At 36.2% G+C, this 12,481-nt stretch overlaps 1 protein-coding gene across 1 annotated transcript in view; it reads right to left on the bottom strand.

The window, feature by feature from the left end:
- The window catches only part of LOC105475663 (MET transcriptional regulator MACC1), a 201,942-nt gene that overhangs the window by 9,130 nt on the left and 180,331 nt on the right, over positions 1 to 12,481 (bottom strand). Inside the window, 1 exon segment of the mRNA XM_024790911.2 lies at positions 7,993 to 8,181. Within this exon segment, the coding sequence (XP_024646679.2) occupies positions 7,993 to 8,181 (189 nt within the window).

Genomic DNA, 12,481 nt, shown 5'->3' on the forward strand with positions numbered 1-12,481 from the left:
AACATTTGGACACAAGTTCTAAAGATACTTTTATTTTTTCTGCATTTTTTATTAACTCGTTTCGTTCTAGTCTTCTTAAAAAGTAAATACATATTATCCAAGACAGAGACATAAGAGGTAATTTGTGTACATTAATTAACAATAGACTCTATGAAATTAAGCCCTAAAATACCTACCCAGTTAGGTCACAAAAAATTCTAGATTTTGTAACAAGTTGCAAAGAAAATGAAGTCATCTTTTCTGGAAATGTTTGAAGGAATAAAATGGGTAGAATAAATAATTTTCTTTCTGTACTGACTAACATTTAATCCTCCGAAGGCTAGAAAGGAGTTGCAGACCGCCAAGATCTCTTCCAGATTTATGTCGTCCTGTATCTATTCTGCATTTTAAAAATAGTTCTTCCTCTCTTGCTCAATGTTATGATTCAGAAAAGATATGCAGAAACTCTGCACTTGTGTTTCGAAAAATCAAAAGGAAAGCATGCTCCTGAGGGTTTGTTTTTTAGTTGTTAAATTATTCTTAACCACAAAAATACTCTCAGCCTTCTCATTTCTATCACAAATATTTAATACATAGGCTGCATTCTTACCCCTCTATTCTTAGATTTTTTTTTTGTTATTATTATACTTTAAGTTCTAGGGTACATGTGCACAATGTGCAGGTATACCTGTGCCATTTTGGTGTGCTGCACCCATCAACTCGTCAGCACCCTATTCTTAGATTTTTAATGGTAACTTCATGATGTTGCAGTTTCGTTCTTAAATAGGAAGCGTGAGGCTGATAAAGGCACATAGTTGTTAACTTTTCATCTATGTGCTTTTCTCCTTATTAAAAAAAAAGGGCAGCAGCGTGAGTAAGTATTTAACATAGGAAGTTCAGCAGTTTTCCAAAGTTCCAGCTTTTGTGTGGAAGAAGTGTGTCTTAGGTTATCTTGTCAGTGTTAGAGGACAAAGTAAAAAGTAATGGAGCAATAAAAAGTAGTAAGTGGGGATGCCAAAAGAAATTAAATAGGAATAAAGGCAAAAAAATATATAGTTTTCCAAATTTAGAGTGCTCATTTCCAGAAGCCAGTAAGACTCATTAGATAATGCACTAGAAAATGAAATGCAACATGACTAAAAGAAATTCAGATTTGAGCATAGCATTCTGTGTCTTTTTTTAGCTTATAAAATATGAATAGCAAAAAGAATGCAATTGGTTTTAACTACTTTTGGATAATTACATTTTGTCACATTAAAGGATTAGTAATCCACCTACTTTTCTCAGAAACTTATAGGAACAACATTTCATTTTCAGTACCATTAGCTGAAGAATTATTAAGGTAAGGTTGCCTTCTTAATGATTATTACATATGTTCTATCCTCAGTACATCATTTACAATATTCAGGTAAGCCTTAACATTACCTATAATTAGTAAGTACATAAATATTGTTGAAGGTAAGATGGCTGTTGTCTTCAGAAGAGAAGGGAGGCTAACATATCTGGGGGCCCCTATGTCCTTACCAAGGAGATGCTGCTTGGTTAAAAATTGACACAATATTCTGTTGAAAAAGTATAATTGGGGACAACCAGCTAAATTTGGGTAAGAATAACCACTTGGAACTTCAGGGGTTAAGCATGAGCTAGAGGAAGACAGAGGACCTATTCCTTGCTAGTGCATCTGCTTAAATAGTCAAACATTGTAGGAAAACCTGCTGGTTAAGCCATTCTTACCAATTCCTAGTTGGGAGGATTCCTCATTGCCTCCTCATCATCACTGCCACCCATACCCCTGCCAAAAACATATATTCATAGAGACAACTGACATCAGTGTTTAAAGAAACTGGGCTTCTCCAATTTAACTTTTCAATGTAAACATTAAAACAAATGAAAAAATACAGTGTCAAGAGCTCTGGATTTAGAGGCACACATCTTGGTTTAAATCTAGACTCTTAATTTAGTAGCTCCAGGATCTTAGGTAAGCTATCAACCTTCTTTACAACCTTGCTTTCCCCTTCTGGCAAATGAGAAAAAAAAAGGTGTACCCAATGCTATAAAAGAATTGCTAAGTGTACAAAGGAATGGATGTAAATGTTTTTGGCACACACTAAGTGCTCAATTAATGCTAATTATAGTTGAGTTTAAAGTTAAGTAACAAAATCACAGTCAACTATCTAGGAAAAGAACCCAGGTAACCTTGCTATAAATCTAGGGCCATTTTATTAAAGTATTGCCACAACTTTATTTCATTATTAAGCAGTTCTAACAAATTCTGATTTTGGTCTTACATATAGCCGGATTTTGGTTTTCTGAAATGCCTTATTATTTATGTTCCCTAGTACTAAAGCTTGAAAAAGAAAACCTAAAATCAAAATTAGTGTCTTTAAATCCATTTTACATTTTCTTAATAATGTTTAACTTAATATGCTTGTTATTTCTATTTGATTTTCAGTGTATAATATAGAATTAAGTCAAAAATCATAGGAATATAATGTGTTACCCCAGAAATTTCACTGTGCTTTGTTTGCTTTCTTACCTCATTCCTCCCAAAATGGAGTATCTTTTTGAAATTAAAGGTTGTAACAAGTATAGAATTGTACAGAGTAGACGATGGTAATCTGAATAACATCACGGTGCCACATCTCTAGTTCAAACAATGAATATTTGAGATATCATTCTACACATTTTACAACTGGTATGTGAATTTCCATATAATACTTTTCCCTTCTCTAAGAAATTATAAATATATTTCTCATTTCAAAAGAACAGCCAACAAAAGAATTAAGTACCAAGGCTAGAACTGAACCAGGCCCCGATCAGAACTTGATAATTCAACATCCCTGTAAGCAGAATCCAAAAGTTGCCATGTAAGCCAGAAAACCATATAGCCCAAGGATATTTCTCTTAACTTTTGCGAGAGATAATTTCCAAGGAAAATTAAATGTTGTTAAGCCCTTAAGAAATAAGTTGATCAGCCAAGCCTTTATCTCATTTTTTTTCCATGCATTGCTATTCTGCCAGTTTCTCAGATGAGAAACCTTGAAATAATTGCTAACTTTTTCCTTACATTCTTCCTATAGGCACTCTCAGTCATATTACTTAAAAAAAAGTGTATTTTATTATATTTTCCAAAAATTACTCAATGTTATATAGTTGTCAAATTCACCTTTTCCTCTTCCTCTTTGTTAAAATAATAAATAATATGTATTTAGTGAAAGCAATATGCAAAAAAGTCCCAAATATTACACATTTGTTATCTCATTTGATCTTCTAAACATCCAATGAATGAGATAGTATTATTTTCCTTACTTCACAGACACACAAAACAGATTCCCAGGAAAGTAAAGTAATTTGCCCAAGGCTTGAGGGGTAATAGATAATAGAGGTGGAACAGAAGTCCAGCCAAGAATCTTAACCTCTATGCTCTGGTAGTCATTGAAGACTCCCCTCCATTGATACCAACATATGTACCTGACCACATCCCCCAGTAATTATTAAAATGAACTCTCCCCTCCCGGCCATATCTTCTCTGTGGTCTCTAAAGCTCACTGATATTTAGAAGCACTGAAGTCTACTTCTATCCCTCTCCAATTACTCAAAGGCCACCCATCCTTCAAAGCTAGGATGTGTCTTCTAATTGCTCCTCACCACTTTGATATTTTTTAAATAAGTTAAATTTGAAAGGACTTACCATTAGTATAATACAGCAGTTAGGACTTTATATAAGACAAAGTGAATTCGGATCTAAGCACTTGCACTTAATAGCCATGTAACTGGATAAATTACACAAATACATTCACCCTCAGTTTACATATATGTAAAGAGCAGATGGCCATAATGTTTTCCTTACAAAGTATATTGAAATAATAGAGATATTGTAAAGAAAATGCTTATAATGACTAGCTGACAATGAACACTTGGTAAATTACAACTATTACCATTGTCATCTAATCATATACCTTTAAGAAATATTGTAACAATTCAAATATTAACAGTTTATCCCAATTCCCAGGCCAAAATAAAACCTGGTTTTTAAGGAGAAAATAATCATATTTTGTGTTTTTTATGGCTCCAAAACCAATGTTCAGAACTGATAGACCCAGAATAATCGTTAAGTGTATGGATGAATTAAATACTGAAGGCTAGGACACAGATATAAGATACGAAACAAGTGGAAAGAATTCCATGTGGAATCTTTTATACACTTATAGAAAATGAATAAAACTGCTTGAAAATCAACAACTTTCCCATCTTTAATCTAGACTTGGAATAAAGTACTTTGAACTCTCTAGCAGCCAGTCAGAAAATGAGGAACAGGTTGTGAATAGAAGATACAAAGGAAAATTAGATCTGCATTGATTAAATGGTGACTACAAAAAGACTTAAAATACATCTTCCCAGTTATGAATCTCTACAGGTGAGTAGTTTCTGATATAAAAAAATTACCATGAGGAACATAGACTTCGCTGGTTTCCACTGGGAGAGTAGCCCATTCTGGCAGGTCGGATAAGAAACCATTCTCGACAGGACTATTGGTGCCTGTGGTTGAGGTAGAGCCCAGTGGGCAAAGGTAATTTAAGAAAGGAAGTAAGGCCAGAGCGATGGTTCACACCTGTAATGCCAGCCCTTTGGGAGGCCGAGGTGAGTGGATCACTTGAAGTCAGGAGTTCGAGACCAGCCTGACCAACCTGGTGAAACACCCACCTCTACTAAAAATACAAAAATCATACAGGTATGGTGGCATGCACCTGTAATCCCAGCTACTCGGGAGGTTAAGGCATGAGAATTTCTTGAACCTGGGAGGCGGAGATTACAGGGCCGAGATTGTGCCACTGCATTCCAGTCTGGGCAACAGAGCCAGACTCCATCTCAAAGAAAAAAAAAAAAAAAAAAGAAAGGAAGTGAAACTTTAATGTCCTTAGTGAATATGCGTCCTTATTAAACGAGATAAAAATAGCATAATCTATATTGTTAAGCAAGGGGGCCAATGAGGGAGTTGTAGAACAATTGTTGTCATTTGTGGTAATCATCCCTAGAAGGCTCAGTGAGGAGCACCCAATTTTGGCCAGTGAATTTTTTATCTCTGAATCCCCAGCATGTCCCCTTGTAAAATTCAACATTTAAAAAGTGAGCTATTTTTCTAACATTCTATTGATTCCTTTTTTAAAAAATTAAAACTCTAAATATATTCAGAAAACTCCAATAAATTTTCACTAACTTTCACGGAAGAACCTTGGCAATAATGACATCTTTGTATAGCATAAGTGCATTTTTTCCTGAAAGAAATGCTCTGAAAAATACACTTTGTTTATTATCAGATTCAAGCTTTACAGTTTTGTTTTTTGGTAGTATTATCATGTCATTAGAAAAACTGAGTAACATTTCTTAAAATTTAACTTGAGGAGGTGGTTAATTTAAAAAGTGACATTCTCAAAAGTCCAAAGAGAGGCTTTTTCTTCACCTTAGAAAAAATTAAGAAAGGGTTAAGGTATTCAGAAAATCTGACAAATGTATTATTAATATACTCAATTCTTTAATCAGCTTGAGGCTTGGTAAAGATTTAATTTTGAGGCAAATTTTGATACTATTATGGCTACTTTACATGGCCTGAAAAGAGGACAAATATAAAATGAAATGAGTTGCTTAACCCTGGCCGCACCTTCTGACTCTGCAAATTAGTCACCATATTAAACAGTGATGGACAGAGTGCAATGGTTAAAGTCATGGACTCTGAAGTCAAACGTCTGTGCTCTAAACATGGTTCCAGGACTTTCTAGCTGTGTATGTTTAAGCAAGTTACTGATCCTCTCTATATCTTAGATATTAGTGTCCGCCCCATAAGTTTTTATTGAAAGGATTACATTAGTTAATTTTTGTAATATTTCCAGAACAGTGCCTGTCACGGAGTCAGTGCCAGATAACTCTCCCTAAGATACAATAAAAATAGAACAAAGGGAAGAGAAAGAAGTTAAAGGAGAGAAAGTAAGTGAAAGAGCCCAACTGTAGGCATTGGCACACATAGAAGGCAATTTTTGCAGTGTGTGCCCTCTGAGGAAATGAGATACAGGAAAAAACGCAGCCCAGTAACCGCTAGACCTGGTTATCTCCCTGCCCCAGTGCACTTCCCCCGCTCTGCACCCCCTACCCAGAACTAATATCAGTGTGCTTTGAAATCAACTACTTGACTTGTAAATTGATCATATTTAAGAATCTCCTCCCAAAGAGAAAAATTATACGGCTATTTTATTAGGAGGTTGGAAATTAGCATATATTTACCCATTAGTTAAGTGACCTCATAGGTAAGATTTCTGTAGATTATTTGGAATGACCTTAGGCCAATATACTGTGGATTTTTCTAAGTATTGAATAACATGAATCTGAGTGATGACTATTACTATTAATCACAATAAGTTGAACTATCATAGAAAGTCACCTAGGGGCTTTCCTTTCTCCTTCTGAGTGTTTATCAGCCTCAGGCAAAGACTTAGTCATTTATGATTTGGGCTCTGCAAAAGTAAATAATGGAAAAGTAGGTGGTTTGCTGGCCTCCATGAAGATTTAGGGGAAGACAAACTATAAACAACTACAATTAGAAAGAAGCCAGATGCTTAAGGAGGCTGACAGAATAAATAACTCTGATAAATAACTCGCAACAAAACTCTTTCAAAACAGAACCTTATGAAGAAAAAAAGGTCCTGCTTTCAATTAGACAACTTTTTAATCAGTTAACTGAAATGTCCGAATCAGAAGCGCATATCCCTCATAGTATTTATTTTTCCTTCTCACAGGCTTCCCATCTTTCATCTCATTCTGTAAACACTTGAGTCCATTTTGTGTACTGCACCAAATGCTCTATTATGCTTATTTACAGGCTGTAATGCCCTTTTAAGTTTATGGAGATAAATGTAGTCTCTGAGGGGAAAGACATCTTCAGTCCTTGGCTGCTCCTGGCTAAAGAGTCTTATTTTGGAGAAGTCCTGGCTGGAGAGCCAGGCTGCAGGAACTCAGACACCAGCCTGCTGACACTTCCACTGCAGCTGCTGGAATTCAGCTGACTTGATTCGTCTCTACTTTTCATGCAAAGGTGGCTTTGTCCTGTTCACCCAACTGGAATGGTTGCATCAAAGTAAGAAAATTTTCTCCAAAAATGAATTCCCAGCTCTGTGCCAAAAACAAAGTGAAGAATACCTCTTCTGCCCTCACCAAGTCATCTCTAATAAGAGAGAGATTTCCTTAAACATAAATATCTTCAAAATGCTTGTTCATTTAGAGAGAGAGATACAGAATATTTTACATGTGCCCTTCACTGGAATATTTTTATTTATTTCATTCAATAAAAATAGACTCACAGTTCTTTATGGTAATCTGGAGAAAAATATTTATCTAACTTGTGCCTAACAGCATACATTTGTTTTGATAAAAAACAATATTTTCATGGTAAATATTTACTTTGTACTAAGTGCTATCATTCTGCAATTGATGCCTGTAGTTATTGTACGCAACATTGTGAAGGAGATAATGAAGCTCTTAGGTATCTATTTCTCATCACCAGTGGCTCTATATCCACTTTCTTAATGCTTCTTGTCACTGAGCATTAGTTATCACAAGTGACTAAGTCTATGCCTGAGGCCGACAAATACATATTATTATACTTTCCTCTATTGTCCTGACTTGATACTGTCTCCCACCTTCAAAATTTACCTGTTTTATGACTCAAGTTCTTATAGCCATCCCCACTTACTGGCCCAATTTGATCAATTAATTCATTGATCAAAGGCCATGAGAATATGAAATCCAAAAGAAGAAATATCAATATTTTAAAGGCTCTCAATGCCTTTTAAGAGAGTGTGTGTATATTTCAGATTGTACTGAGGAGTTACTAGTGCAGTGATTCAGTTAGTGGATCATCTTGGACACTCCCCCAGTGAATCCGTGAATGTGGTACAGGTTTGATTACATTAGTGTTACTTGGTCTGCAGCTTTTCACTATTGAATTACACAAACAAGTCTTACCTCAACAGCAACATCTCCAGTGTTTCCTCGATGAGGAATTTCATATGCCTCCATTTGTTGCTTTGTGAGTTGTACTAACTTTTCAGCTAGTTCCCTCCAGCCTTTTCCAAGCTTGACAGCTGAAGTCAGAATAGCAGCTTCTTGGATGAGACGTGCAACTAACCATTGGCAATCCATTTTCAGAAGAGCCTGCAGCAACAATTACATGTCACAATTAAAAGCAACTAACTTGGGCTTTTTTCTCTATAAATTGGCATTTTTATTACATATTCTACAAATGGGAGTCCTTTTTTCACAACATATATAATTGAGTTTTCTTTTTTTTTTTTTTTTTTTTTTTTTGAGACGGAGTCTCGCTCTGTTGCCCAGGCTGGAGTGCAGTGGCCGGATCTCAGCTCACTGCAAGCTCCGCCTCCCGGGTTCGGGCCATTCTCCTGTCTCAGCCTCCTGAGTAGCTGGGACTACAGGCGCCGGCCACCTCGCCCGGCTAGTTTTTTGTATTTTTTAGTAGAGACGGGGTTTCACCGTGTTAGCCAGGATGGTCTCGATCTCCTGACCTAGTGATCCGCCCGTCTCGGCCTCCCAAAGTGCTGGGATTACAGGCTTGAGCCACCGCGCCCGGCCCTATAATTGAGTTTTCTAAAGCTCAAGAAGTTGATTCACATTTAAGCAAATTCTATAAGCAAACTACAGTAGACATAACTAAGTCAGAGTTAGGGGAGATTTAGAACTAATTCAGTGGCTAATTATAGGACCTTGGATAAACCACTTAACTAATATGTGTCTTTGTATCTTTAATTGTGAAAAAAGGAAGTTAAAGTACACACTTCCAATGGTACTCTGAAGTTCCAGCGGTCTAATTTATCAATCTAGGATTGGTTATTTACTCATGAGAAATAAAGCCTTGCTCTATGAGAGGACTGGCTATAAGAATTTCTCTAAAGTGTATGTGAACTGGTGATGGTAAATATTATTCTATTTTCACCAAAATATGACTTTAAACGTCCCAGAATCATATCTGTTGTGGGAAAAAAAGAGACATTCCTTCAACTTTGAACAAAGCTATTGATGTTTATAAGTTTAAAATATACATATGTTTATTAAAATACTCTCCCTCATCACCAATAGAATGGTATTAAACATAAACTACAAGGTATTAAAGACAAAACGCCGGCCGGGCGCAGCGGCTCACGCCTGTAATCCCAGCACTTTGGGAGGCCGAGGTGGGTGGATCACGAGGTCAGGAGATCGAGACCATCCTGGCTAACACGGTGAAACCCTGACTCTACTAAAAATACAAAAAATTAGCTGGGTATGGTGGCGGACACCTGTAGTCCCAGCTACTCCAGAGGCTGAGGCAGGAGAATGGCGTGAACCCGGGAAGCGGAGCTTGCAGTGAGCTGAGATCGCACTCCAGCCTGGGTGACACAGCAAGACTCTTTCAAAAAAAAACAAAAACAAAAAAAACAAAAACACACACACACACACCCCTAGTCTTCTACAATGCAAAATAGAAAACCATCAGACTCTTACCTAACCACGCATGTTTCAAACAAGTCTACAAGTTTGTGTTTTGCCTTGAGTACTATTTTTAAAATATGGGATTACATCTATCCATACTTCTTCTTTGTTCAAATGAGAAAATAGAGTAGCTCCCCCTTATCCAGGAGACACGTTTCTAGGCCACCCAGTGGATACCTGAAACTGCAGATGGTACCAAATTTTATACACACTATGTTTTTTCCTATACATACACACCTATGGAAAAGTTTAATTTATAAAATAGGCACAGTAAGAGATTAGCAACAATAGTAATAAAATATAACCATCATAATATACTCTAATAAAAGTTATATGAATGTAACCTCTCTCTCTCAAAATACCTTATTGTACTCCACTCACCTATTTGTCAATCATGGTTGATGGTAGGTAACCAAAACCACAGAAAGTGAAACTGTGGATAAGGGGAATTACTGTAAACATGCTTTGTAGCCCCTCATTATTTAATGGCACTTTGGGGGTTTATCTACCAATATGAAACAATAAGTAAAAATGAATGAGCAAGTAAGGCAACTATGAAAGTTGATAGCATGTTCATTCCCCTGGAAGTATGCAGTTAGAAGGACTACCTGTGGTTTTGATACATAAACGGATCCAAGCCTTTATACTGAAGAGTTACAGCCTCAGTGAGAAACAATACTGAGCCAGCGGGTCCCTGGTGGTGCTTTTAGTAATCTGTGGAGTGGGGTTACTATTTTATATTCCAGTTTCTGGTTTTAGAGAAAAGATCTGTACTTGGAGTCACAAAACATGAGTTTAAAATCCAGCTCCACATAGTATAAGAATTCAGATGCATCACACAATATCTCTATTTAATGATTTTAAAAATTGATATAGTGTTAATTCTACTTTGTCTAAACCTCCACAATCATTGTGAAAATCAAACTGGATGCTGAAGTGCTTTAGAGAGTGTCAAGCATGTAAGGACAGCCAGTCTCAATATCGAGAGATGACTGAAGGGTTTGGATCCCACAATCTTTTTTAGCTTATCAGGTCTCTTCCTGCCACCCCAAATTAATATGCAATCCTAGGAAAATGTGTATTTACTATGCAAAGAAAGTTTCAAGAGACAACTCTATACCCCAGGCTCCATCACCTGCCAGTCAGAGAACCAGGCCTGAGCCTCTTCAAACAGAAATCCTGAAACCTCCACTAAGGCTTGGAAACTCCATACTTGTTGGACTCTCTACTAGATTTTCTAGCTGGACACTTGAGGCACTCGGATAATTATCATACCCCAAAAAGTACAGGTATGATCAGGCTTGAACTTTCAGACCATCATTAAGGACCTTTGGCCATTACAATATTTTTAGGCCACTAAAAGAACCAAAGAAATTATTTTTCCAATTCAAACCTTTGCAGGTGAATGTTGAATATGAGCTATGAGAGTTAATGAGCTATTACAAAATGCACATGCAGCTTCCACCAGGTAGGGCAGCTTCGAACATTCAGTCTCCAATAGTTCTGAATGTCCCAGGGTAGGTAAGAATGCAGCACACCATAAAAAATCTATCAACTTAGCAACTGGATATTGGAACTTTTGAATTTCAGCTCCTCTAAGTATCACTGTAGAATCATCAAAAATATTGAAAGACAGATAATGTTATATATATTTATTTATTATATGAATCATTGTTAAATGCCACAGATTAAATTTGTCCTCCAAATATTTTCTACTTCTTTTGCATCTTGATTAAAACTTTGCCCATTTGCATGAACCTGCCTATATAATTTTATTTACCTTCTACAGAGCACCAGCCTTTCACAATTATAATGATATTTAATACACATACCTACACATATATAGTATTCATACAAACATTTTTATACACACACACATTACTTTGTTTCATGAAGGCATAGTGGCTTTAAGCATGAAACCAAAAAATATTTAAATCCCATCTATAAGAATAGGCAGCTATAGGACTTAGGCAAATTGCCTAACTTTCTAAGACTTGGTTTCTTCCATCTGTAAGATGAAGATACTAGCTATACTTAACCCCATAGAGTTGTTAATGGCTAAATGAGCACTAGAGAAGTATTGACAATCATTATTTTTGCACTCATGTTTTAACCATTTTTAGAAATATGCTCTTGATATTTTTTATTTGTATAAAATATTGAATTTCTACTTTAAAGGTAAAAAGTACTTTGTAATTCTCCACTGAGCCTTCCACTGGGTTGGATACTACATTAAAGAATTTGACCCTAAGAATCCTATTTAAACATGAGGATTAAGATGAGAATACTAATATCATTGTTTGGGCTGTAATGCATTGCATACATAAGAATATTAAATTGCTAAAGGATATTGGTAATACATTTTAAAAAAAGAAATAGCCAGGTGTGGTGGCTCATGGCTGTAATTTCAGCACTTTGGGAGGCCAAGGTGGGAAGATTGCTTGAGGCCAGCAGCTCAAGAGCATCTTGGGCAACATAATGAGACCCCCAATCCTAAAAGAAAAAAAACGAAAAATACACAGGCATGGTGGCACCTGCCTGTAGTCTGAGTTACTTGGGCAGCTGATCCCTGGAGGTTGAAACTGCAGTGAGTTGTGATCATGCCACTGCACTCCAGCCTGGGTGACAGACCCAGACTTTGTCTCAAAAAAAAAAAAAAAAAAAAAGAAAAGAAAAGAAAAGAAAAAAAAAGAAAAGAAAAAATCCCACACACACTGAAAAGTGATCTCTAACAATGGCCAAGTTAGTTTTCTTTAGCTTGCTTTCATGTTATGGAGCCTCTCTGGTATCTTAAGAGCTGTCTAAATATTTGAGACAGGAAGATAAGTCGTATCTGAACTGTTAAGCCCAGCACAAACAGAACTTTTAATTTTCTTTCAAAAGATGATCCAGTTTTGGGGGGAAATCACAATTGAATCTCAAGTTTAAGAAACCAGTTTTATGATTATGTAGGAAAAACTATATTTGC

The sequence above is a fragment of the Macaca nemestrina genome, chromosome 4, assembly GCF_043159975.1.
Source record: "Macaca nemestrina isolate mMacNem1 chromosome 4, mMacNem.hap1, whole genome shotgun sequence".
Taxonomy (NCBI): Eukaryota; Metazoa; Chordata; class Mammalia; order Primates; family Cercopithecidae; genus Macaca; species Macaca nemestrina.